Below are 26,456 nucleotides of genomic sequence, written 5' to 3' on the forward strand. Positions count from 1 at the left end.
CAAGAGTGTAATGCAACCCACAAGTAAATTCGTTGATACAATTTCGAAGAAGAATCTCTCAGTAACATGATTAAAGTGGAGTAGCAGAAAGGTTTTGTACGGGCGCGTGGCGCAATGGATAACCCGTCTGACTAAGGATCAGAAGATTCCAGGTTGGAGTCCTGGCGTGCTTGTTATATTGATTTGAGTGCAACATATTTGTCTTTTAAACCACTTATTATTAATTTCATGATTTTTTTAGACTATTCTTTCGGTAATCTGAGTTGAGTACTGAATTGGAATGCACATGTGTGTTATGAAGAGTGTGATGCAACACACAGAGTAAGAGCGACTTGTGTACTGGGGCCTGATGCCTAAAACTAAACACTTGTCCGCCATGACACAACCGGGTGAGTTCTTGTTGTTTGGCGAAGGTTTCCGGTCAGATATGCTACCTGTCATAACCACAACTAAAATTCCAATAAAAGTATTTTGTTACAACGAATCATAATGTTAAGACTTCTCTAGAGAAAGCCCAAAGCTGCTAAGAAACGACATGTATATAGCCAATACGTAGGAAGAAAAAGATCACGAAAGTTACGTCATATTTGGCCAATAAGACTGGCCGGCACTGCGAAATCATGGCTAGGCATTACAGCGTCCATTTTAAGGCCAAATTGCAGCGGGAGTCAGATGCCAGCAAAACAAGTGGCTTGTTTTGCAGAACGTAAGAACACCGCCCGCAAGACTGAGGTTAAATGTTAAATGTCTAGTTAGAAACGAGGCGTGCGAACGCAATTTTGGCAAACGAAAAGCGTAATCTAAAGCCCTATTTAAGAATTCGTAAGATAACTTAATATTAATATGAACTCTAAGATTTGGCATATGGCAAATAATTAAATTGGGTGTTTAAGTGTTGATAAACACGTAACATGTGTTAACAATCATCGATTGAACAAACAAAATAATTTGTACATAGAGCAGGCAAACAACGTGAAAAGTAATGCCAGAGAAACAAAAAGCTCTCTTTCTATTCTTTTCATTATATTGTTTTCCTTGCGCATTTCATCCACTGTACTACCCCCTTTATTCTTGTGCGGAAATTCGACACCAGGAATATCAACTCCGAGAAAGTTGCAGAGAGGTTCCCAACCTTGCTTTACTTCGAACACCAGAAGTTGGTCTTTTGGAGCGTTCTGCGGTAGGTAGAAATTTGTTTGGTTTCTTAACTTCGGACTTAAGGGGAATGGTTCGATAGCTATACACTTGTAGAACGGTTTAAAAGTAGTACTATTTATTAGTGCGGTACAACATTGTCGATCAGATTTAGATGCGAGTTTTTTACGCTCTTAACCTTGTTAACCAGCAGTATCTGTTATTTAAAATATTCCATATAATCCAAGCAGATCATAAACCGCCAAATAAATATTAACTTTACTTATTTACTTTTAGTTTTTTAGATTTCCTTTATTACTTTACCTTTTTAAAAAGTTAAGTAAAAAAGGAAATCTAAAGAATAAAATACTTTAAAATTAATTTAGCTTGCAGCATTTTAATAATTGAATTCGACACTGATCGATAACAGATCCAGCGAGTAGAAGTTTAACTTAAAATGACAAAACAGGCAGGCAGGCAAGATAAAAAAAATCGTTGTGTCAAATGTACTAATGCCCCTTTTTTGAACAAACCTGTATTACATTACGGTTGTGCTTGCGATACATGCGTTTCGCCGCTTCTTCGTCGTATGTATTAACATTTGACCAAGGCCAATTTCCGCGATTTCCCAGAAGAGCAACTGTTATAGACAAGTTAAACATTCAAATTATCTTAAAGTATATATTCTATTTTCTAAAACAAATTCGTAAGGAAAGCATTTTTATTGTATCTTTGATTGGGTGAACACTCTCATCATATTTGAATTCTTTGAAATTAGTATCTCTAAAGGGTTTATTTTTCTTAATTATGTAGCTAGACTTGTTGTTTGGTTTGATTCCCAATAAATTAAACATAAAAACAAAATTAAAAGAAAATCCGAATTTCAAATTAAGCACAAAGCTTCCATTAAGTCTTACTTAGTTTTTAAACGCACCATATTCTACTCACAAGAAGCATTCCGAACCGAGCGAAGCCTCCATCCCATATATGTTAGGGCATAAACTAGTTTGAGACCAAAATCCGAGCTAAGACTTTCCATTTGGTTTATTATACTCTTATACCACGAGTCCTCGTCGCGTGTTGTGAGAATTACCTATAAAGCAACAAAGCGTATAAATCTAACATCTTAAATAGAAACGACTATATGTACAATTTTAGTTTTGGTAAATAGCTAAAATATGGACAAACGTTGTTAAAAAAATCGCGTTTAAAGTTTAACCCGAAAACAGGCTGTATGGCCAATTAAAAATTAAACATTCCAATTGCTTAAATTTAGTCGATTTAGCAAACAGATTTTTGTGATTTTGTTGGCAACCTAGCTGTGTGTCTTCTACCAAACAATAGACAAGTGTTACAATGACTAAGTCTATGACTTGACTTGACTTAAGTCACTGTTTACAAATGACTTTACTTGACTTTAGTTTTGAGGTAAAATAGTGACTTGAACTAAGTTTAAAAAAAAACTAACTCAAATAACTTGGGTTTAAATGGGGTGTTTATTTAAGCCCTTTTTTGTAAAAAGTTGGTTATATTTATGGCATTGTTTGCACGTTCAATTATTTTTGCTGTATGTTTGTTTCTCCTGCCTTTTAATTACGTTACTGCTGGCCATAGAAAAACTTACTAATTTTAGTTGTTTCAAGTTTTATTTTGATATCATTGTCTTGACTTGAAGTTGACTTTCTCTAATAGAGGATTTTCTGGGACGTGACATGGGCAAATGGTGGCTTAGACTGCGAGAAATTAGGATATTTTTCACCTGACTTAACTGGAAATTAAGTCATTTCAATAAAACTTGTTTAGGACAATTCAAAAGACAATCGAGTTAATGTACAACCAGCCAAAAGCTTAACAGTCAATTATAATAGGCGCAAACACTATGTAATAGGTACCTTAGCTTCAGAAAAGGCTTCCAGTAGCTCTTCCCAGTAAAAACAGCATGGAATATCACACACAGCATCAACGTCCTTGTACATTCGCTGCAAGTCAGCAATTTTAGCCCCCTTTTTGAATATGTTTAGCCAGTCGTCACCAACGTACCAAAAGTTCTCCAAAACGTCATATACTTCGTATCCCAGTAATGTCAGTGCTGCGTTCATGGTTTTGGTGCCGGTTTTAGACATTCCAGCAACGATGACTTTCATTTTGTAACAGTTGGTTAAATCGGCTTATGACTGTCTAAACGAAAGTTGGTGATTCTCTACTATTATATTAAACAGCAGTATATTTACCAGAGTTCCACTTAGTTTGTAAGTTATGGGCCCTAGTTTTAAGTTTAGTTAAATTTTGTGTATCCTGGCCTGCTCAGTATGTTAGTACGTGTTACAGAAATTTTAGTTTTTGATGAAAACAGGCAACAAAATCAACAGAAAGAAAACACTCACAACTGTTTGCCTTTAATGGGCACACTCATTTATTCTACTTTCCGAGTACGCATGGTCGTTAACTATCCCTCGAAGACAGAAAAAAAAGCGATTGACTGGGAAAAAAACTTATCAAACCAAGTAACCAACGCTACGGTAGCGAAAAATCGGTCTTATGTACTCGGCGCGAACTTTCGTACGCGGTGTAAATAAGGGACCTAAGCCTGTATCCGGACATAGGTTAGATAGGCTATATAGAATCCAACCGAGTGAAATCTTGTTCAGCATTCACTAAACACGAATAGTTTTGTTGACATGAGCATGTGAATCAAGAAGAGAAAATGCATTACGTTAGATAGGGCCCATGGTGATTTGGTACACTGATTGTTCGGTAACGACTACGGCAATTGTTTGATATATTACATTTTAGAAGTCCGGCTACAAAATTAATTCAAATTAGTTTATTTGTTGGCATTAAGATGAAGTTTTTGTCCAGCGTTTATAGATTTTTGAAAATACCACATTGGTGTTCGCAAGCTTATGGGTTTGGGTGGCCTCAGGGTTAGTATTACTAACTAAATTAAAGCAAATTAGTTTTGTTTAAGTTTAAGCCTTGTATCAATAAATGTTTGATGTACCATTTCAATGATCGCAGGTGGGTTAAAAAGCAACCAACTATTGTTCAGCTTGAAAGCCAGACAAGAAATTCATACAAACTTGTCGGATCATCAATCAATAAATCTAAAGTAGTGTATTCCACAAGCCCTTTAAATTTACTCAATAGAAAAAGTTTGTGTCAATTATTGCCTTTCTCAAATAAATAACACTGTTAATTTATGTGTTTAGCCTAGTGGTCAGCAAACTTTTTTTCGCGGCCCAAAATACGCTCAGAGCTATTGAAGGCCCACCATGGTGGTTACGTGCACGTAAAACAAATGACGTCACAAATTTTCGCCATAAAACACTTGATCTTAAAAAATCTTGCGTGTAGTGCGAAAAGTTTATAGCCTCATTTAATAAAAATTAACCTTTGTAGCGTTCATAGAACTGCGTCCTTATGATCCAACAATGATCAAAAGTAAAAAAAAAACTCTTAGCCACACCATTTAAAAAAAAACAATACAGTGAATTTACGGCTATCACGCGGAATTACATGATAAAACTAGAATACTAAAAATTAGCTCGCGGCCCACTAAAAATTGCTCAAAGGCCAAAATTTGGGCTGCGGTCCACAATTTGTCGACCACTGGTTAAGTCAATCAGCAAACTGGCAGGGAAAAACATATCACTTTCAAACCAGTTTTTTGTCCTCGAATAGTCTGTTCGCTATAGTTAGCGGTGAAACAAGTACATTGCCATTCTGATGTTACGAAGAATTATCTAGCCTACTTATTGAATACATTTGTTGAAATATGGCGATATTTCAGTAATCTGCTCGGCCTGACTTCCTTGACATCCAAGTTACTAAGCGTAACATTAAGGTAAACTTATCTGAATAACAACGAATGAAACAAAGTAAACAAAATGACACAGGCCATTGTTTGCACATTAAAAGGTTTACTCAACGCGGAAACGCGTATAAAGTTTTCACAATTAACGTTTACTTAAGCCTATTTTCACCTCTGCAAACGAATAAAACTTTACAAAAAATCTTCAATAGAGGCAATTTCCGCAAAGTTGATTATTTAATATTTTCTAGTGTAGATATTGTATTGCTATTGTTTCGTTTGGTGCTAAGCTAGCACGACGTTACGACTATTTGCCTAAGTTGCTCGAATTTTTAAAAGAAAATTTAGTTAATAACTTATTTCCTATCCTAATTCAAGCACAAACAATAGGGCAAACAACAGATTGCCACAGACAACATCGTTATGCAATCTATTCAATTGGCGGAACGGAGCTCTGGCTAGTCCAACAGGGGACGTGGCGTTATTTTGCACAATGTGCGCAAAAATGTGCACGCCAAAATGTGCAAAAAATGTGCGCACATTTTAAACTGCCTTCAAAAATGTGAGCACTTTTTTCTAACAATGTGGGCACATTTTAAACTGCCTTCAAAAATGTGCGCACTTTAACTGCCTTCAAAAAACATTTTCAAGTTAGAGCAAGAGTTAGAGTTAGAGTTAGAGTTAGAGTTAGAGTTAGAGTTAGAGTTAGAGTTAGAGTTAGAGTTAGAGTTAGAGTTAGAGTTAGAGTTAGAGTTAGAGTTAGAGTTAGAGTTAGAGTTAGAGTTAGAGTTAGAGTTAGAGTTAGAGTTAGAGTTAGAGTTAGAGTTAGAGTTAGAGTTAGAGTTAGAGTTAGAGTTAGAGTTAGAGTTAGAGTTAGAGTTAGAGTTAGAGTTAGAGTTAGAGTTAGAGTTAGAGTTAGAGTTAGAGTTAGAGTTAGAGTTAGAGTTAGAGTTAGAGTTAGAGTTAGAGTTAGAGTTTGTTGAAGGCTGTTTAAAATGTGCGCACATTGTGAAAAAAAGTGCGCACATTTTTGCACATTTTGGCGTGCACATTTTTGCGCACTGTGCAAAAAATGTTCGTATCCCCGTCTCGGCTAGGCTGTTTAAGCGCCTTTGTTTACTTTCTTTCTTCTCTCGCAGACTAGTGGATTTACTTGAAAGTCGAAATTAAACTGTACTCAAGATCACTGAGGCATAAAATTTACAGGTAAACATGAAATGAAAAGTTGACATACCAAGCGTTGCCTTAAAAAGAACGACTTGATGTTTGCCAGGAGCGTTTGCGCTTTCGGCTTACTATTGTGCTCAGTTTATATGAGTGCTTCCCAACCTTTTTCAGTTCGCGACTCACTTTTCATGCAAGTTTTATTGTACGTTCCACAATGAGATATGACCGTAACATAAATAGTGTATCTTTACTACTGGCGTACGTACTGAAATAGGCAGACTAATGAAACGCAACACAGCTCATTGTTACGTATTTGTTACATTGTTGCATAAATGTTACGTTATGTTAATGCAATAATTTCCCGATATAATAAAAAAACTGTAGCAATTAGAAATGCTTTCGCGACCTACCAATGGACCCACCGGTTGGAAAGCACTGGTTTGTATTGTATGTTCTGCAATTCTTTCCGATAGATTGCCATTGCCATTAATTTTAACGGTCCCCCAAATTTCTCCAGCGGTTTCCCAAAATTTTATTTTATTTTTTGAAAAATTTGTTCTGTGATTGTGCACTGCCAGTAGCTTTATAAATAATTCGTTTAAGCAAATATGGCTATTTTTTGGTATTTAAATGAAACACTTGCGGTCTCTTAAAACTACTTAGCGGTCAAACAAATCAAACCTCAAAAAAAACCCTGGTCATACAACCTTATCAGATAAATTTTTGATAAATAGGTTAAGATTTATTTTTCTTTTGTATAATGGTAACTCGTGGCAAAACGTCAATCAGGGAGCAACCTGAACTATAGCTGTTTTTGCATATATTTGACAAATGACATGTCAATTATTTTTTTTTTGTAAAAGTAAAAATGGGCAATCAAAAAGCTGTGTAATCCGAACTGGATTAAGGTGCGGAATTTTTATTCGAATACCTCTTAAATCTGTTTGGTAGTTTTCATAGTTTTTTGCTACGGCAATAGGCTACAGCGTTATTTCTTTCTTTACCAAATCGTCTTAGAAATCGAATTGGCATTGCAGCATCTGGCGCTCTAATTAAGTTTTGATTTTCTTCTAATTTATTTCTCTAATTTTTGACATACGTAGCGATAGCAATAAAAGAAAGTGGTAAGTGATGAGAAGGTTTCTAAACATTGTCCTGATAAGTGTTTTTTTTTTTCTTCTGAAAGCTGTAGTTAAAGTAATTTGTTTAGCAAACTTCGGTAATGCTGAAAATTAGACATCAACAGTAAACCATAATTTGTTAAGCACAAAACAATCTATACACAACGACAACAAACAGTATCAAAAGTGTGCCAATGGATAAATAAAGATCTTTCTCCAAGCGACGCATGATTTTGTTTTCCTTGCGCATGTCAGCCATTAAGGTCGCCCCTTTATTCTTGTGCGGAAAAGCGACATCGGGAATATCGACTTCGAGAAAATCGCAGAGAGGTTTCCAGCCTTGCTTTACTTCGTAGACAAGCAGCTGGTCTTTTGGAGTGTTCTACGCAATATTTCTTTGCCTTAACCGCTTGATTTGAGATTTTGATTAAAGGAAATATGTTCAAGAATGACAGAATACTTTACTCAAATCAATTTTGCCTTTTAAATTCTGTTATATATTTATAGATACCTACACTATAACAGAGTGGTTGAAGAATGTTAACATCTGAAAGTGCAATATTATTTCCGTATTTGTGTGTTGGTCATACACAATAGGTTAGAGCAGTGGTTGTCAAAGGGAGCCACTTGGCTCATTTAGGTACGAATTTTATAATTTGGGCAGGTAATTTGCTTCAGGGATGAGTTGGGGTGAAAAAATGGATAAAACAAGAAAGCAATAAAAAGCTTACTTAACTGTAATGATTGGTTTTCTAAAGAGTGTATTAGGCCTATATTTTAAGTTTGTTGTTTCTTCACAGTTACTGCCATTTAATAAATATACACCAATGCAAGCATTTTTACATAAAAAAAAATATATATACACCAATGCAAGCATTTTTACAAAAAGTTTTTTTTGTAATTAGTTTAGACCACCCTTTACACTTGTTATTCTTCTCATACTTTCCAATGATCTATCTCTGGCTAGCGGTCAGTCGTTAGTAAGGCATTAGGACAAGTAAAACGGCACGTGCATATATAAACCCAGGAAGATAGCACAAAAAAAACACTATTTTGTGAACTATAAAAACAAAAACTGACGTTAAGCATGTAGTACCGATTTCTGAAATAGTTAGTAAACAGAGTTAATAACAAAGTTAAATGCAAAATTTTAAGCTTTCAATCGCCTAATTTTACTAGAAACTTAAACTAACCTGTATTACAGCACGGTTGTGCTTCCGATACATGCGTTTTGCCACTTCTTCTTCATATGTGTTAAAATTCGACCAAGGCCATTTTCCGCGGTTTCCCAGAAGAGAAACTTTTCACATTTGAAAAAAAAAACAGCGACTATTTTCAAAAAAACAGCGAACAGAATTTAAGCCAATACACCCTTTCTGTGAAAATAGAATTGTTTTATTGACATCAAAATGACATGAATTAGGCGCAGCAAAAGCATTGTTTCATTAACTAGACTAGACTACAGTGTTTTTGACATGATTTGACGTTAACCTAAAGGTTTTAATGAAATTATTTAACACGATGCTTGTTGTTTAACACAGTTATTTTGCGGCAAATCAAAATCTACCGTGATTATAACACCAAAACTTTGGCGACTTAGTCTCTTTACAGAAATGTTCAGCACAACGTGGGATTTTTTAGTTAGCGTGAGCAATGTTAGTATGAGCAATGATTTCAGTTAGCATCAGCAATATCCTCTTTTTCATTTTTTTACATTTTTGACAATTTTGCTCAGAACCATTTTTAATAAATTTCTACAGTCTGCAGCACCACCAAATTGAAGGGCAACCTAATTTTGGGCTAATAATACAACGGAATAAGGCCAAAACCCGTCGATGAAAAACATTAACCAGTAAGTCCTTTATCCTTCTAAATTAAATATAAAAGACCTAAATAACCCTTAAAGTGTATGGATTGGAAATGAAATAAAACGATTCGGGCCACGGTTTAGGGATCGGCCGTTCTGGGTTTGACGTTTTGGCACCGACGTTTCATGCATAAGTTGTTTGACAATGTTTGGGGTTATGAGAAGGCTAAGTAATGGGTGAATTTGGGGATTGAGTTAATACTGGATTATTGGTTGAAATGAAGTTAGGCTTTAGATTTGGGTTAGGTAAGATATTCTTTAAATTTTGTTCTTGCGGTTTAGGTTCTGTTCTGACAGACTCAGGTCTCATTCTGATTTAAATCTTGTTTCAACTCTTAGCTATTATGGTCATATGTGACGTTATTTTTTTGTCAATATTTTGTTTTTCTCCGATATTTGCATTCTTCTAATTTTGGTCTTGCTGCTGTATTCTATTTTGCGCATAAAGCCGATTGCTGCGATTTACTGTGTTTCGGGCGTAAGGTATACGGTATTGCTTAGTGAGCAAAAACTTTTTTTAGCTTTTATAATTAAAAGCAGCTTGTTTAATGTCAATTATTGATTTGTTAGTTAAAATAACTTGACTTGGAAGTTGAAATAACCAGACTTTGATCACGTAGATTTGAAATGACTTTGACATGACTGATACCTGTTATATAACTACAAAGAGAACGAATTGTACTCACAAGTGGCATTGCGAACAGGGCGGAACCACCACCCATAAAACGTGAAGCCGTTAACCATTTTGGCAAACACATCTGAGCTAAAAGTTTCCATCTGCTTCTGTAAACTTGCAAACCACGAATCTTCGTCGCGTGTTGTGAGTAACACCTATACATGTAGTAAAGCTTAAACTTTAACTGCGTAAAAAATGAAAATAAAATTCTGAACTAAATCGCTTGAAAATGTAATACTCCTCTATACAGAGCGGTAAAGTCGTTTTTTTTAACAACACGAGAACCTCCTTGACCTAAAGAATAAGGTCGATTTAGATATACAACTAATGAATCCCTATTTTCAATTTAATTCATGCGAATTAAGAGACTGATGATGACTTATTTTGTGGGGAAATATATTCCTCCCAAGAACTGACAAATGACTGAATTTGATTAAGACAGGAAACTCTAAATAATATTTGCGCCCATTTGAAATGATTGTCGTCAAACATGTAACGGCGAGGAGATTTCTTCTCATTTTACACATTCAGTTTTATTATTTGTCTTTTGACAATTAACAAGTGGTCACGATTTCTACAAATGTCTTGCTTCCCAGGAAACACTACAACAGCAACAAAACTCAAATTAATGGCATAGCACAAAAAACTTTTTTTTAAATGAAATGAATACCTTGGCGTCGGGAAAGCTTCTAGCATCTCTTCCCAGTAAAAACAGCATGGAGTGTCGCAAACAACATCGACGTCTTTGCACATCCGCTGCAAGGCGGAAATTTTAGCTCCGTTAGTGATAATATTTAGCCAGTCGTCACCAAAATACCACAAGTTTTCCATAAAGTCTTACACTTCGTATCCTAACACCCTGAGTGCCTCGGCCATGGTTTTTGTCCCGGTTTTGGACATTCCAGCAACTATAACTTTCATACTGTAGGCCTAACAATTTTAACTGCAGCTCGATGCTTTTTAAATATTTACAAATCTAAAAAATAGATATACAATTTATTTAAAACAGTACTTGAGTTAGGCCTACAACTAGCGAAATTATCTGAGGTTGATCAACTTTTAAGTTACATCGCAACTAAAATCGATCTCCTGTTTCACATCGTATATCTAAAAATGCGAAATCTTTGTTATAAGGGCATTTAAAAAAATAAACAGACAATATTCTACATTTGCGCAGCGGGTTGACCTCGTTTAGTAACCTTCAATTTTAAACAACTTGTACTTTCTCAAACTACAATGAATTTATCAAGATAGGATTTAACTCCTTTTGGTTTCTATTTAACAAGTGTCGTTTTGTTGACGTGAACATGTTCAAATAGATCAACATAATGCATCTCCGATCAACTGGTTAGCAATGCCACCATTTTTTGACATTTTCATATTTTCATAAATTTGACAATAATATTCAAACATCACGGTTCTGAGAATCAAAATTTGAAAGTTTTACTAATTTTCTAACCTTAAAGTAACCTGGAGTGGTGGGTTATGCCTAAAACTAACAGAATTTTGCATAGGTCTACTCCTAATCAAAAAATGCCTTCGGAAAGTCTTAAAATTCGTCAGCATGATATAGTGAAAGCAAGGCCAAGCTAGAAAAGAAATAGCCTGTGATGATGTTCAAACTCACGTTCGGTCAAACCGCTTTCGAAACTCATCTTCAGTCATGTTCGACCTCATATTCGGTCATACCGCGCCCTTCACACAACCAACTGAGCTACAGAGGGCTCAGAGGGGAGAACATGGAGCCTTCTCATAATTTTTTTGTATATAGACTAGAAGAAAATGTCTGTGTAAGACAACACCGACGGACGATATTGTCCTGTTTACATACACTGCTAGCTACAATTTAACCGGCCGTGCAACAGCTGTGTGTCCATATACGAAAAGTCTCATTAAAAACCAAACACTTTGGTTGTCGCACCCTAAAACTTTGCGTTAGGTTTCTAGTCACGCATCCTTTCACATCGAAAGGAAACTAAACTTCACACGTTTTTCGTCAAATCCATCATAAGCACTAACACTTGAAACTTTTGCAACATGTCATTTACCGTGCGTTGCATGTAGGGTTTGTCACACTTATCTAATACATTTTCGTACACTGTTGCTGTTTGGCAGCGCCCACTGAAAGAGACAGACTCAAAACCAAAATGTGCACTTATCACGTGGACGAAACAAAACGTGCACAATGTGCGCACAATGTGCACTTGTCATACGTGCACGAAACAAAACGTGCACAATGTGCACTTGCGATATGTACACGGTTCAGTGCACATTGTGCACTTGCGGTATTTGCACCAAATGTGCACTAAATCTGCATCTAATGTGCACTTCACGTGAATTTAATGTGGTCTTAATGTGCATGTGCGCCGAAAGTGGCTAAAAAGGTGCACACTTTGATTCCCGTGATCACGTTTTCTACCGCTTGTGATGGTAAGACGCTATTTGTCCGGCAGCCGATTATTACCGAACTTAAAAACAGACAGACATACAGATGTAGGATTTGTACTTGCTAAATTCTTACCAGAAAAGAAATTTAGTCTTTGGCGAAACGGAAAATGAATACATTCAGGTGCAGAGCTAAAAAATAAAGTGTTCATTTTGTAGTAAGAGTTTTTATGCTAACGTGGCTAAAAATAGGTTTGCAATTTGCAATTAATTAATGTGGAAAAAGTTGCAAACGAAAGGTGGAAACGTTGTCTAGTGTGTGTTTGATTCTTTATCTTTTTGGATGATGCATAAATGTATGCCTTTACTTTTTATTCTCAGTAATTATTTTTTTCTCTGTATTACATATTTAACATTACATAATTTTTTATGTTTCTGTAGCATTTTTCTACGTTCGTCTTCAATTTCCCTTCAGTGTAATTGATTTTAAATGTTTTTATTTCGATAGCCTTTCATTTTTTGTTCATCTTTAATTTATTTTTACTATAATTCCATTTTTCTTTGTCATTTGAGGCTAACGTTATTTTTTTTTCTGTCGCATTTTCATATTACCTATCTATCGATAGTATTTCGTTTATAATCTTTCTTAAAGTATTTCGCAAATATTGCTGCTGCAGTTTAGGTTGCGTTTTCCGTTTAAAATATTTCTATTCGACCATTTCCAACTTTTTATCTTACAATTGGTTTTCGCCCTGTAGTGAGTATTTTTTGTTCCCTTAATTGTTTTTGCTATATGTGTGCCGTGACGCCTTCAATTTTCTGGTTAGTTGAAATAAACTTTTGTGTTCAAGTGTTTTAAATTTACGAAATTATGGCCTGACGTTGTACAATCACTCATTTTAAATGTATTTCATAATAAAGAAAAATGCTCGTATTTTGTTAAATGAATCAGAGAGGTCGATCGAGCCACTAATTACGGAAGTTGTTTTAAGAAGTCATTGGTCATTTAAAAAACAAACAATCTAGGCTGACGTATCGCTATTCAATGTTCAACTAATTCTAACAATTTTTTTTTTCAGTCAACAAAATTAAAATGCAATTTTGCACTTAAATTAGATTAAAAGTGGTCAAACATAAATAATTACATACAAGAAGTGTTGCCTCACGTTTAAAAGGTCCTCCTATCAAAATGCAATTGGGTAGGGGTGCATAAAACATGACATTTTATTCCGATAACCATTATCGTGGACAAAAAGTATCACAATCCGATACCCAATGACGTTATAATCATGACCACATAAGCAGAGTAGATACAAATTATTAACGTTTAAAAATATTTTTACAGGTTTTACGGCTAAATTTGCAGGTTTAGGTACCTTCAGTTGTTAACTTTTTTTTAGTAAAATTATCCCATATAATCGGAAATCTATAGAATTCAATTAAAAAATATATAATAAGAAGAAGAAATGCAAGAAAGATAACATGCATTACTTGATCTACTCAATACAATAAACATCATCGTAAAAATCGTTTAATATGAAGTTATTTCTTTTACTGTATAACGTTCACTGATACATTGTAAGTTGCACATTGAGCGATAGTGCAATGTGTACTTTATCGCCACATATCACAACTGAACATTGTGCGAACAATGTGCACGTTTTGGATCGCGTACATCTCGCAAGTGCACAATGTGCACCTTCGAATGTGCACCGAACCGTGCACATGTTCTTTTAATGTGCACCGAATCGAGCACGTGTGCGCGCAATATGCACGTTTAGTTTTTGAGTCCTGTTGCACTGAAATCGACCAAGCACACGCTTGATTGATTATTTTCTGAAATTTGTCCGAACGGGGTTTAGGCAGGTTGGAAAAAATGTGTTAAGGTATGGGAGGCGATATTCTTTCGTTTTTTTACCTTATGTGAATTACCTAATTTTTTCGTTACAAACAATCGCAGTCGTACAAAGAAAATAGTAGCGAAGTGCCAGGATGAACTACTCAACAGTGTTCACGCTCCCAACGTCCTTTTGTAGCAAATAATATAGGGTAAATATTGGCAAAAACTTTTGTATCTGTTATATTGCCCCCTTTCGTGTTAAATTCCCATTCTAATGCACCACGTTTCCCTCAAACGAACTTTCATACAAGTTGAACATGACAACTCTAGTTAACTCCTTTGAAGCCTACACAAGTGAATTTCAATCAAGTTCAATGTGTTTAAAGCAGTGGTTCTCAAGCTTCTTTAACTTGTGGCGCACTAGAAGAAAATGTAGTTGTCCTTTTTTATTGCTGCTTGCGTAATAATTATGCGAGTTAAGCAACTTGAAAACATGATTAGGTCTCAATGCGGTAATGATCTATATGGTTGCGTATTTTATTACTTCAAGTGGGAATCCTACTATAGTATAGGCGACTACACCGAGAAAATGGACACCGAAAAAATAACTGAGAAATTCCCAACCTTCTTTACATACTGTTCCAAGATTAAAGCGCAATTAAACATATCTATATTACATTTTATGGTAGGCAATTAGTCTAATCTTTCTAAGTTAACTTACATATTTGTACTATTTTCTTAGTTCATTTTTTCTTGGTAAATTGTGGATAGCCAGTTCATATATAGTTGCCTATTTCCACCTGTGTAAAACGCACCATCTACAATTTTCCTGCAAGAACTAGAACTCGACTATCAAAGGTTAACCTTGTTTTGGTGTTAAACACAACGTTCAGCGTTGATACGTGCTCGATGTAGGCACTAAGGCATTTCCGCCCTCTTGCCGCTGTTTGTTTATTGGTTCTCCTAGCTTTGCAGAACACGTATTTGTGCTGCTCCAAGAGAAGCAGAAATCAGCTATAGGTGTAAAGTATGTGTGTGCCTCGAGTTAGGAATCGCGGACATAACTTTTGTCAGTCCCTTTAGCGTTAAAGAGGTCCAATGAAGGCCAACGTAACTGAGAGTTTGCTTTGCTGTAAATAGGACATATCCTTCTCCAAAAAAATACATTTTTTGGGACTGTAGGGTGGACTGCAAAAAAGTATTTACTTGAGTCCACTTAGATCACTTAATTTAAATTCGACAACTTAAATATTTTGTGCAAAATCACTTCGCTTAAACCTTAAGGCTGTTTTTCTTGTACAGTTTAAAACATTTTATTCATGAAATGCAACATTTGATTGGTCAAATGTCTTGGCTTTGACTTGATTTGCCATGACAATGACATGCATTGGCAAATGTGAAGTACTTCTAAATTGATTTTTACAACACATAAAACTGAAAGTATACAACATTGTCATAAATCTTGACTAAAATGGTAGTAAGAATCATGGAAAGCTTTTTGAAAAATTAGTTTATTTCATTTAAAACAGGGACATGCAACCAATAATATTATTATTGGTATAATATTCAAACAGAATGTTAAAGAAGGACACGTTCGAGAAATAAGAAGCAGATTTAGTAGCAATCCTGTATAACTGCTAAAATTATTAGTCCACAAAAGCAGTTCAGAAATGCATCATATGCGTGGTACCTATTCATCATAGCACACAACAAATTTACGATGTACAACAAAATTGCCACTAATGTGAGTACAGCAATTCGGGCATATGGTATACGCACTATTTTACATAATTATTTAGTTTTGCATTTTAGAGCAACCATATCCTAATTATTTTATAAAGATAATAAATTAATTTTTAGAGCTAAATTTGCGGCATGGCGACACTACAATAAAAAAGGCGCAGTACAAACTTTAATCAGTGTGGCGGTACATAAATTAAAAATGGCAATGATTCTGCTGTAGGAAACCTTATCACACGATTTAATGATTAAATTAGCTATACTTGGCAAAGGCTATGCGGGTTGTTTGTCAACCCTTGTGATTGGAAACATAACTAAATATCGTGATCAGGTTAAAATATACATAGTAGGTTACGAAGACTTTCAAATACGTTATTTAAAGTCGTTGCTAAGCTCCTGGCAACGTGGTAAAGAGAAACGAAAATTTGCAGATCATAGGGCAACCCACAACCAGCGAACAAGGAGCTGGTACAAAAAGAAAGCAAACACAATAAAAATTATTGCAAGAGACAAATGAAGCTCTTTATCCAACCGCTGCATGATCTTGTTTTCCTTGCGCATCTCAGCCGCCACACTCGCACCATTATTCTTGTGCGGAAATGTAAAATCGGGAATATCATGCCCGAGAAAATTGCAGAGAGGTTTCCAGCCTTGTTTCACATTAAATACCAGCAGCTGGTTTTCGGGAACGTTCTACATAATATAGCATGGCGTCGGATACATACAGGGTGTTCCAAAAGAAATAGTGCAGTAAACTCATACAGATAAAGTAAAGAAAAAACTCTCCCAGACACATATTATTTAGTGCAAATCGAAGATAGGCGTTGCTCTTATATAGTGTGAACTAATTAGGTTGAACATCATACTTATGTATCAAGTCCTTATGTTACAATAACTGTTAAAAATATGTGCCGTTAACTTGCTGACACAAATCGGAGCGTTTCTGCATATTGCCAAACACACGTTGTATATTTCGCACCACGATTCTTACAGAAAACAGGTCGATGACATTAATGTTTTTATTTCTTGGTTTATTTCAATGCAGTACTACACGTATGGCAAAACCAAAACTGTTTCATCCCTTGGTTAAACACTAAATAGGAACGAACCTTAAGTACATTACGGTTGTGCTTGCGATACATGCGTTTCGCCACTTCTTCGTCGTATGTGTTGTAATTCGACCAAGGCCAATTCCCGCGATTTCCGAGAAGAGCAACTGGTGAAAACAAATACATGTCAAAAGACTAAGAGCACATATAGATTTAACAAACCTACTCTTTCTTGAAAACAGTGGCGTAGCAAGCAGAATTTTTTTTTTTTGGTGGGGGGGGCAAAGAGTTTGAACTTTTTTGTGAAGCTTTTGCCATTGTATTAACTGCCGTAACGAACACTAATAACAATTCTAGCAAACCGTTTCGAGTAGCAACTGACTTAGTGATAACGCAATACTCAAAAAACATTCGAAGAGCAATAACTGAAGTAGCCAAACTACATTAATGTATAGCAAACGAAAAATAACTACATCGTTTGTGACGTAACAGTGCATGACAATTGAAGGTGCGGCATGCCTGTGATCGACTGTTGTGGTTCTGCTCATAAATGCTGTAAAAAAATTGTTTAAGCATGTTTTTTGGGGGGAGGGGTATGGCCCCTGTTGCCCCCCTGGCTACGCCTATGCTTAAAAAGTAAGAAATAAAAAATTATTCGGTTTCATCGTCTTATATTTGTACAACAGACAACGTATAGGTTACGCCGTTTTCTAGTAGAGCAACTGTTAACAATTTCGAATATACAGCAAGTTGTCCCACACTTTTTCAAAATTACCTATAAAAATAAAGCCATTTTCATGTCTTGGGAAAATTCTGTGTAATTTATTTGTGACCTGTTTATGGCAATTTTGTCACAGTATCTAGGTGAAAAAAATCCTTCATATTTTTGCGAATTTTTGTGCTTTCACGATGTTGTTTGCTCATCTACAGACTTTATATGCAACGATCCAAATTATATATTTTTTTATGAAAAATATTAACACATTATACTCACAATTTGCATTGCGAACTGGAAGAAGTCTCCATCCTACAAGTGTCAAGCAAAAAAGCAATTTAAAACCGTAATCAGAGCTTAGACTTTTAAACTGTTTCTTCAAGCTGGTGTACCACGAATCTTCGTCGCGTGTTGTAAGAATAACCTAAAATCATAAAGCTTAAAGGCAAAACGAAAGAGGAATTCGTTATAACTTTGTTAAAAAATGGGAGATTAATGACTGATGATAACAATTGTAGTGAGGGTACCTCTAGTTATAAATGAGGAGGTTTGTGTGTCAGTCAAGTGAAATGTTTGGTAAAGGCATTATTACGCTTTAGGCTTGAATATCACGCAAGTCAAACAATTACTGCTAAGACACATCAGTTTTACGTTTGTTGGGATTCCCAAACAATTTGTATTAAGTTCTTCGCAAAACGTATAACCCTTTTCGGACACCATCAGCGACAAACAAATGACGACCAGCGCTTGTGCTGTTTTACAATTACATTTCATGATTTTACCGCGAAATGCTTAAAAAAACACCGCGTGTTATGAAATTACTATTTACCGAACGTGTAGTGCCACGGTGTGAAACTTTTAGGCTGAAGAAAAATCTTATTCCATTTCAAATAATATTTTTGCTTCCTTTAGCCATCTGACCATGAGGTTATACGCTATGCGTAGCATTAGTTTTTGGTTCCATGTTATCTGTCACATTCGTTTTTTGTAATCATAGGCTATAACAAAATGCCATCAAATTACTGCAACCTGTTGACACCTAAAATCCTTGTCATATCTTGGTTTATTTCTTTAATTTTCATACCACAAAACCTGATGAATTGGCACCACAGCTGAGTTCAACACGAATTTATTAAAATCAGACTTTCCAGAAAAGATTTGGGTGCAGCACTGGTTAATCTTTATAAGCGCGTTGTGTTAGAGTTACGTGATCGAATTCCAAGTAGTAATTGTATTTTTATTAAACATTTATGGCTAAAAATATATTTTTGGAGGAGAAATGACAGAACTGAAATAGATTTCATATCATATCAAGTAGGGCCACAGCATAAATAAAATTGAAGTTAGTATACCTTTGCATCAGGAAAAGCTTCCAGTAACTCTTCCCAGTAAAATAGACATGGAATATCACACACAGCATCGACATCCTTGTACATTCGCTGCAGCTCAGAAATTTTTGCCCCATTTCTGAGTATGTCTAACCATTCGTCGCGAAAATACCACGTGTTCTCCAATACATCATATACTTTGTATCCCAACAAGGTCAGAGCTTCATTCATTGTTTTTGTTCCAGTTTTGGACATTCCAGCGACTATGACTTTCATTTTGGCACAGCTGGGTGAAGGAGCTACTGCTAATCAAATTACACGCTAACTAAGTTCAAATTACACGCTAACTAAGTTTTTATTCAGGAGAATCTGTGTTTAAGATAAGGAGAATCTGTGTTTAAGCATTAATGACCAAGGGCAAAGCTCAAAGCGAGGTTGCCACAATTTACATTATTTTGTAGATTTGAAAATTTTCCCATGGCTTTGCAGTTTTGGTCATAAAATATCGCAGCTAATGCTCACATTCAAGATTCAAATATAAACAAATCTTTTCACGTTCGGCAAATCCGTCAACTCTAGCATTCGATCGTTTTAGTTTTCTCAAATTAGATTAATATTAGATTTTCCGAACTAATCAAAAACAGAATTTGAACTTTTACATTTAATTATTCACAATTACATTTTAAAAGTTACTTACAGGTCGTTCCGGGCAAACAGTATCTATTTAATTCGTTGTTTCCAGTGCGAGACAAAAAAAATGCCGTTAGACAAAGTAGCATTTTGAAGAAAATCCAAATTAGATAAGAACTAGAATTAGCACACAAGCAATTCACAAACTAGATTAGAATTATAATTAGCCGCTTTTTACTCTGTTTTATTAATTTTGAAACTAGAATTATTTTGTTGTCCAAGTCTGTTTAGAAGTAACTCAATTTCGTTAGTTCTTCATATAAACATTTTGCCAAGGAAGCTATCTGACAATCCCAGTTTTCACTACAGTTACAGAGGCAGTTATCTCAATCATTCTGCTCGAACTAAGCTGAATTTTACCACCCAAGGTAAAACTTGTTTCTGCTCATGTTGAACAAGGTATTTATTGACACGAATATGTTACATAGAAGAACTTAAGGCATTTGCACCCTTAACGCCATTTGTTTATTCTCAGCATCGCAGGAAGTTTCCGGAAATCACAGGGCTTTGAACGGGCCACTTTCCAAAATCACTGTGTTGCGTATTTTATTTGCAAACATACGTTGGTTCGTCTATTTGATATTCACGTATAAGTTCAAATATATGATGAGACCCTATTCAAATTAAAAATTTGGTAACTCTAAATTAATAAACTTTTAAAACTTATCGATGCAAAAAAAGGCTAGCGCTGTGTGGAGAAAAATTTTAAAAACGCTATGCTTTGAGAAAACTTTTAATTTTTTATATTAATGCAAAATCGTATTTGAGAAATCTGCACCTTCTTTACAAAGAGGCCATTTCCTCGTCGTAAAATGCATTTAAACTAAAACTATACCACGGCAAAGGCATGACATGCTTTCGTAAAATACACTCTATATGAGCACAACGGTTTTTTGTTTGCATAAAAGGTGACACCAATTAAAAGCAAGCTGCACTTTTTCCAAGTTATGGCGCAAAAATAGACCAACCTACAATAACTTTGTAGGCCAATATTGCAAACAATGCTAACGCTATTATAAGGGTTATGTAAAGTTCCTTCTCCAGCCTTCGCATAATCTTGTTTTCCTTTCGCATTTCTGCCATCACGGTCGCACCTTTATTCTTGTGCGGAAATTCAACATCGGGAATACCGACTTGAAGGAAATCGCAGAGAGGTTTCCAACCTTGCTTTACTTCGTACACAAGAAGTTGGTCTTTAGGAGCGTTCTGCAATATAAGCATCGCGAATTCGTTGATTTAAAATATTAGGATTATTTATGGCTGAAAAGTATGAGTGATTGTCAATTCAACGCCTTTTCTCTCTATAATTCTTCCAGTTTATCACGACATGAAATACTACTCTTTGTAGATAATTTATTACATCGCGCCACCCACGTATATTGCAAAAACACATCTTGAAAGTATTCCCAACACCTAAAAAACTAGACTTTATGGGTGATTTTTCAAATAAAAACTTGATCGCTTCGGCATTCTTTGAGTAAAAATATTTTTTGATTTTATTTTTGCTATTTACCCACCCTGGGGCTTGTAATCCTGCGGTCTACATCGGTTTTGGCCTGCGACGCAAATACTCTGACGAGTATAATTTTATAACTTACTTAACTATATATATTTTAAATCGATAAGTATACTGATTAAAGTTAAAGGAGAAATAAACGTTTGGTTATTATTACTTAAGGTGAGGTGAATCTGGTCGATGAAAGTGGCGTTTGGTCCGCGGTCTAAACTGGCTACTCATATTTCTCCCGTCGGTTTAAAAGGTTGCACAATGCACACACATGTCCTAACAGAAAGTTGTGTTAAATCTATTTCTCAAGCAAGTAAAATGAAAAAGGCTTGAAGCACGTTTTGCCATATTGGATAACTCCAAAGGCGCAACGAACATTGATGATTATGCTCCAACAGAACATATTGCAAAACTATTAGAACGATCCGGGAATCTGTCTAAAATAATATCAAGGTGTTTAAACAAATCCTACTAAGAGTCTTTTAAAGTAATCGTTCATATTATTTTGCACGTTGCCAAAACTTTTCATTTATAAAGACAAGTTTGCTTCGTTCACTATTAAAAAGCCTTTCCACCAAGGGGGCGTATCCAGCGTTTTTGTTTGGTTTGCGCGGTTTTGGCATTTAGCGATAGCGTCACAAACAACTTTTTGATCACCTTTTTGAAAAAACCTTTTTGATCAAATCTTAAAAAAAACTTTTTGATCAATCTTTAAAAAAGGACAACTTATCGTTTAATTAACTTGTAGTTATCGAATGGTTTGTTTAAGCTATTTTAAAGGAGATGCCTTTCGTTGATCTTGGGTAGTCAAAATCTTGCCTAAACACTTCTATTTTTTATCATTCTATTTTTAGGATAATAGTGCTCTAACAGGTTTTATAAGCGGGTTCAAAATTAAAAAAATAATCACGGTGAAGTGATACATAGGCAATTTTTATGTAAAATGGTCTTTCGATCTTGTTAAGCAAACCTGTATTACTGATCTGTTGTGCTTCCGATGCATACGTTTTGCCGCTTCCTCGTCGTACAAGTTCATTTTGGACCATGGCCAATTCCCGCAGTTTCCAACTAGTGCATCTGTTGGTAATTCACAAAATCATACAGTTTTTTCCAGTTTTACAAAACCTAATCCATTTAAATGATTTCAAGCTTTTACGTCGTTTCTGTGCAGCCATGAAGCTATAGGTTTAAAGGCACAAAAATATTTTTTTACCAACTTTTTCTCAAATTTTATAAGTTTTGTTCGCAAAGCGCATCAACCTATTTCAGACACAATCAGTGGCAAACAAATCTTATGCCATTTTAAATAATAATTTCGCATTATTTAGCCATCTCATCATAAGGTTAAACGCTATGCCTAACATTAGTTTTTGGTTACATCTGCCACACGTTTTTTTATAATCATAGAGTATAACAAAATGGCTCTTATTCAAGTAATCGTTAAACGTGGATTTCAAGCTTTTATGTGGTTTCTTAGCAGCCATAGGGCTATAGGTTTAAAGGCACAAAACTAGTTGTTTTACCAACTTCTAATCTGAATATCAATTTTTGCGTCTCACGCAAACTTGGGTTCATTTTTGTTAGATTGTTGTCCATCTACACCTTAAAGGAAATCTATTCATCCAAAAGTAGCAAAGCATACACGAAAGCATATTACGCCGTGTGGAGATATCAACTCTATGAACTGCAATTTTTGTAAAATTAAACTATAAATGTTGTTATTTTGAGCAATACACGTATCTCTTTTATGTGTCTTATGCGTCCCGTAGACTTTGACACTAAAAGTTTTGCTAAATCAAACAAAATAAACTGATTTGTGTTTTGCCTCGCTCGATTAAACTGAAATTAGCTACAAATTGCACACTAGTTCGCTGGAGAATAACAAATTGTTTTTAGGATAAACTGTTTTATGACGTTGCAACTTTGAGACGTCAACCTTATATAGCCAGTGTTGAACAGGTTTTCAATTTTATTAGATAACTGTTTTATAATGTAAAATCAGCCTTTCTTTGTTTATTGATTGTACTGCTATTGCATGTATGCCGTATTCTACTCACAAAAAGCGTTGTTAACAGTGCGAAGCCGCCATCCCACCAGAGTGCTGCCCTTCAGAAGCTTAAGACCTAAATCGGAACCAAGACTTTCCATTTGTTTATAAAAGCTTTCGTACCAAGAATTCTCGTCGCGGATTGTAAGAATCACCTGTAGTCAATATTATTTCTATATTTTAATCACTGCAACAGGAGATTTTGAAATATTTTGCTATAGTCGTAGTATTAAACAAGTATAACATTATTATTGCTCTGCGGATTAATGTTAACGCCTTTCCGTTTTATGCTGATAGAGCAGTGGTTCACAACCGGGGTGTCGCGGCACCCTGGGGTGCTATTTCTAATGCTCAAGGGTGCCAAAAAGATATTTCAAAATTTTTAAGAATCTGATTTTTGCCCAACTCTTACAACTTTTTTGTAAAGATTAAAGTGGAATAAATCAAATTATATCTTCCTACAATGTGAAGAGTTGATGTGTGTTGCAGTTCCGTTTTTTGCGACGTTCTAGTGAATTACCTACGGAAAAATCTTGTAGGGGTGCCGCAATCTACTTGTTATTTCTGAGGGGTGCCGCTAGCCAAAAAAGGTTGAGAAACAATTCGAGATTGCCCGAAAAATATATATTGTTTATTTGCGAATGTATAGGTACTATACCTTGATTTGGGTAAGCAGAAAAGTGGCTAGTACATTAGGTAAATTTGGACCAGTTTATTAATAGGCAAAAGTTAAGCCAAAACGAGTACCTTTGCATCAGGAAAAGCCTCCAGTATTTCTTCCCAGTAAAAACAGCATGGAATATCACACACAGCGTCGACGTCCTTATACATTCGCTGCAAGTCAGCGATTTTAGCCCCTTTTGTAAGTATCTTTTTCCAGTCGTTGGTAAAATACCACATGTTCTCCAAAATGTCATACACTTCAAAACCCAGCAATGTAAGCGCTTCGTTCATTGTTTTTGTGCCTGTTTTTGGCAATCCAGCAACTATGACTTTCATTATTGTTGGTAAGTGGGCCGACCTGAATAAAAAGTTTGCTTAAAATAACGGAGCCCATGTCATTTTTTCAACTAGAACAGGGGTGGGCAATCATTTTTAACCGCGGGCCGACATGAGAAACTTAACATGTTGTGGTAGGCGCGATATGACGTCATATTCTGACACTATAAAACAAACAACAATTTTCATTTTAATATTTAAAACAAACTAAAAATAGAGTTTGGGCGGAGTCATTAGATCCGCCCCTGGAAAGAGTGTTTACGATACAACCAAAGCTGTTGTAGAAACTCGCCCTTGCTTTTGCTTAGCTTATGTATTTTAGAAAAAACTATTGTGCGGGCCGGACTCAATAGCTTGGAGGGCCGGACCGCATGTTGCGTATAAATTTCTCATATTATCAGAGACACGCATTGCTTTAGCCAAGTGTAGATTGAATTTCCGATTGAAACCATTTTGCAATCCTTAGTTAAATTATAGGTTGAAAGAGATTTGTCGCTAGATGCGCTTGTTTGTTTTACCAGCCTCTGTGCATTCACGTCTGATGTTGTTTGTCAGATGCCCAAAAATGTTTATTCTTGCGAGAACTCCTTTGTAGGGCATTGCGCAATATAAATGTAATAATTAAACGATAATTTAACTTTCAATGAATCTGAGTCGATGTATTACAATGCGACGCCACACTGTGCGCTTTTTACGGGGTGAATGAGGGTTAGCATTTTGTCACGGCTTAGTAAATGTGATTTGTAGTTAAAGTTTATAATTTCCCTACTCATAAACACCTCTTTCAAAACATTCCTAACGCTTCGTATACACTCAAGCATAAAACATGGCTTTTATACCAACAGAGAAATTCCCTCAACAAAGGAAATGCCTATAGTGTGTATACATTTAATAGGACAAATACCGACAAAGATAATTCTACGAAAAAATTCAACAGATGTTTTCTTTTATTCGATTTCTACTTTTCTAAAATTCACGTTTTAAAATTACTAGCTAAGAAGTTCTCTAATATTCTACCACTAAACAAGTCTTGAAAACACTTGGCCTGGAAATATGTAACCTGATAATTCCACATACTGTTAAACAGGCGACGCAATGTTGACGTTGGTCTAGTTTAAACAATGGTAAAGTTGCTAAGAGGTGAATTGACTTACTTGAAAGGCAAACAAGTTATTGCGAATGGGAGGTCGCAACCCAAACCATACAGAATAGCGGCGACTCAGAAAAAAGTATTCACAACACATCAGTATTGAAGAAGAGGCCACTTTCTGCATTGTGAGTTTTTAATTTAATTATGGAGAAAGCAGTGAGCGCGACAGGGTGTGCGGTTTTTGCATATTTTTCCAGGGGGTATAGCGCGGTTCTACTATATTATATCAGGGGGTATGGTGCGGTTCTACTATATTATACCAGGGGGGTACAGCGCAGTTCTACTATACTTTACCAGGGTGTCATTCCTTAGTTATTCTATATTCTTTAAACGGGTCTTATTTGTCAGTGTCCATATACTCCCAATGTTGTGCTTCCAGTTTCGGTGCTTTAGCAGGCAAAAGCGGATGTGGCCCGAAGTTGCGTGGTATAGGTTGGACATGGTGCACTTTTACAAGAATGATTGTCAGTGGTCTTAATATAAATTTGGCTGCGAAGCAAACCTATAACTTGTCTTTATAATTAAAAAATATTTGACAATTTTTTCTTGCACCCCTGTACGCCTCTCATTGGGGACAAAAGTCAATAGTGTGACGTAATCGATTTAGTTCTTTACAGCTATATACTCTAACCTAGCGGCAGAAAACCTTTAATGCTGAATTTGTTCATATCACTTGCTTTATTCTGGCCGCGAAGCGTCTGGCTGCCTACTGTGCTTTTTTTTTTTTCGGACACCATCAGCGACAAACAGTCAAGTGACGACCAGCGGTTGTGCTGGTTTACAATGTACATTTCATGATTTTACAGCGAAATGCTTAAAAAAAACACCACGTGTTATGAAATTACTATTTACCGAACGTGTAGTGCCACGGTGGGAAACTTTTAGGCTCAAGAAAAATCTTATTCCATTTCAAATAATATTTTTGCTTCGTTTAGCCATCTGACCATGAGGTTATACGCTATGCGTAACATTAGTTTTTGGTTACATGTTATCTATCTGTCACATTCGTTTTTTGTAATCATAGGCTATAACAAAATGCCATCAAATTACTGCAACCTGTTTTCACCTAAAATCCTTGTCATATCTTGGTTTATTTTTTTAATTTTTATACCACAAAACCTGATGAATTGTCACCACAGCTGAGTTCAACACGAATTTATTAAAATCAGACTTTCCAGAAAAGATTTGGGTGCAGCACTGGTTAATCTTTATAAGGGCGTTGTGTTAGAG

At 35.6% G+C, this 26,456-nt stretch overlaps 3 protein-coding genes across 3 annotated transcripts; all 3 read right to left on the minus strand.

Annotated features, from left to right (window-relative positions):
* Window positions 1–923: 923 nt before the first annotated feature.
* On the minus strand, window positions 924–10,652 carry LOC146139841 (uncharacterized). Its single transcript, XM_083392526.1, has 8 exons — window positions 10,635–10,652; window positions 9,787–9,931; window positions 8,427–8,533; window positions 7,426–7,615; window positions 3,027–3,301; window positions 2,083–2,227; window positions 1,668–1,774; window positions 924–1,175 (listed from the first exon to the last, which is right to left on the minus strand). The coding sequence occupies exons 1-8, from the start codon at window positions 10,650–10,652 to the stop codon at window positions 924–926; spliced, it is 1,239 nt and encodes a 412-aa protein (XP_083248652.1).
* Window positions 10,653–16,173: 5,521 nt separating this feature from the next.
* LOC146139842 (uncharacterized) lies at window positions 16,174–19,109 on the minus strand. Its single transcript, XM_083392527.1, has 4 exons — window positions 18,858–19,109; window positions 17,785–17,929; window positions 16,851–16,957; window positions 16,174–16,434 (listed from the first exon to the last, which is right to left on the minus strand). Exons 1-4 carry the CDS (start codon window positions 19,107–19,109, stop codon window positions 16,174–16,176), a joined length of 765 nt encoding a protein of 254 aa, XP_083248653.1.
* An 885-nt stretch (window positions 19,110–19,994) lies between these two features.
* LOC146139843 (uncharacterized) lies at window positions 19,995–24,031 on the minus strand. Its single transcript, XM_083392528.1, has 5 exons — window positions 23,825–24,031; window positions 23,088–23,232; window positions 22,001–22,107; window positions 20,533–20,729; window positions 19,995–20,055 (listed from the first exon to the last, which is right to left on the minus strand). The coding sequence occupies exons 1-5, from the start codon at window positions 24,029–24,031 to the stop codon at window positions 19,995–19,997; spliced, it is 717 nt and encodes a 238-aa protein (XP_083248654.1).
* Window positions 24,032–26,456: the final 2,425 nt, after the last annotated feature.

This window comes from Ascidiella aspersa, chromosome 6 (assembly GCF_963924565.1).
Source record: "Ascidiella aspersa chromosome 6, kaAscAspe10.2, whole genome shotgun sequence".
Taxonomy (NCBI): domain Eukaryota; kingdom Metazoa; phylum Chordata; class Ascidiacea; order Phlebobranchia; family Ascidiidae; genus Ascidiella; species Ascidiella aspersa.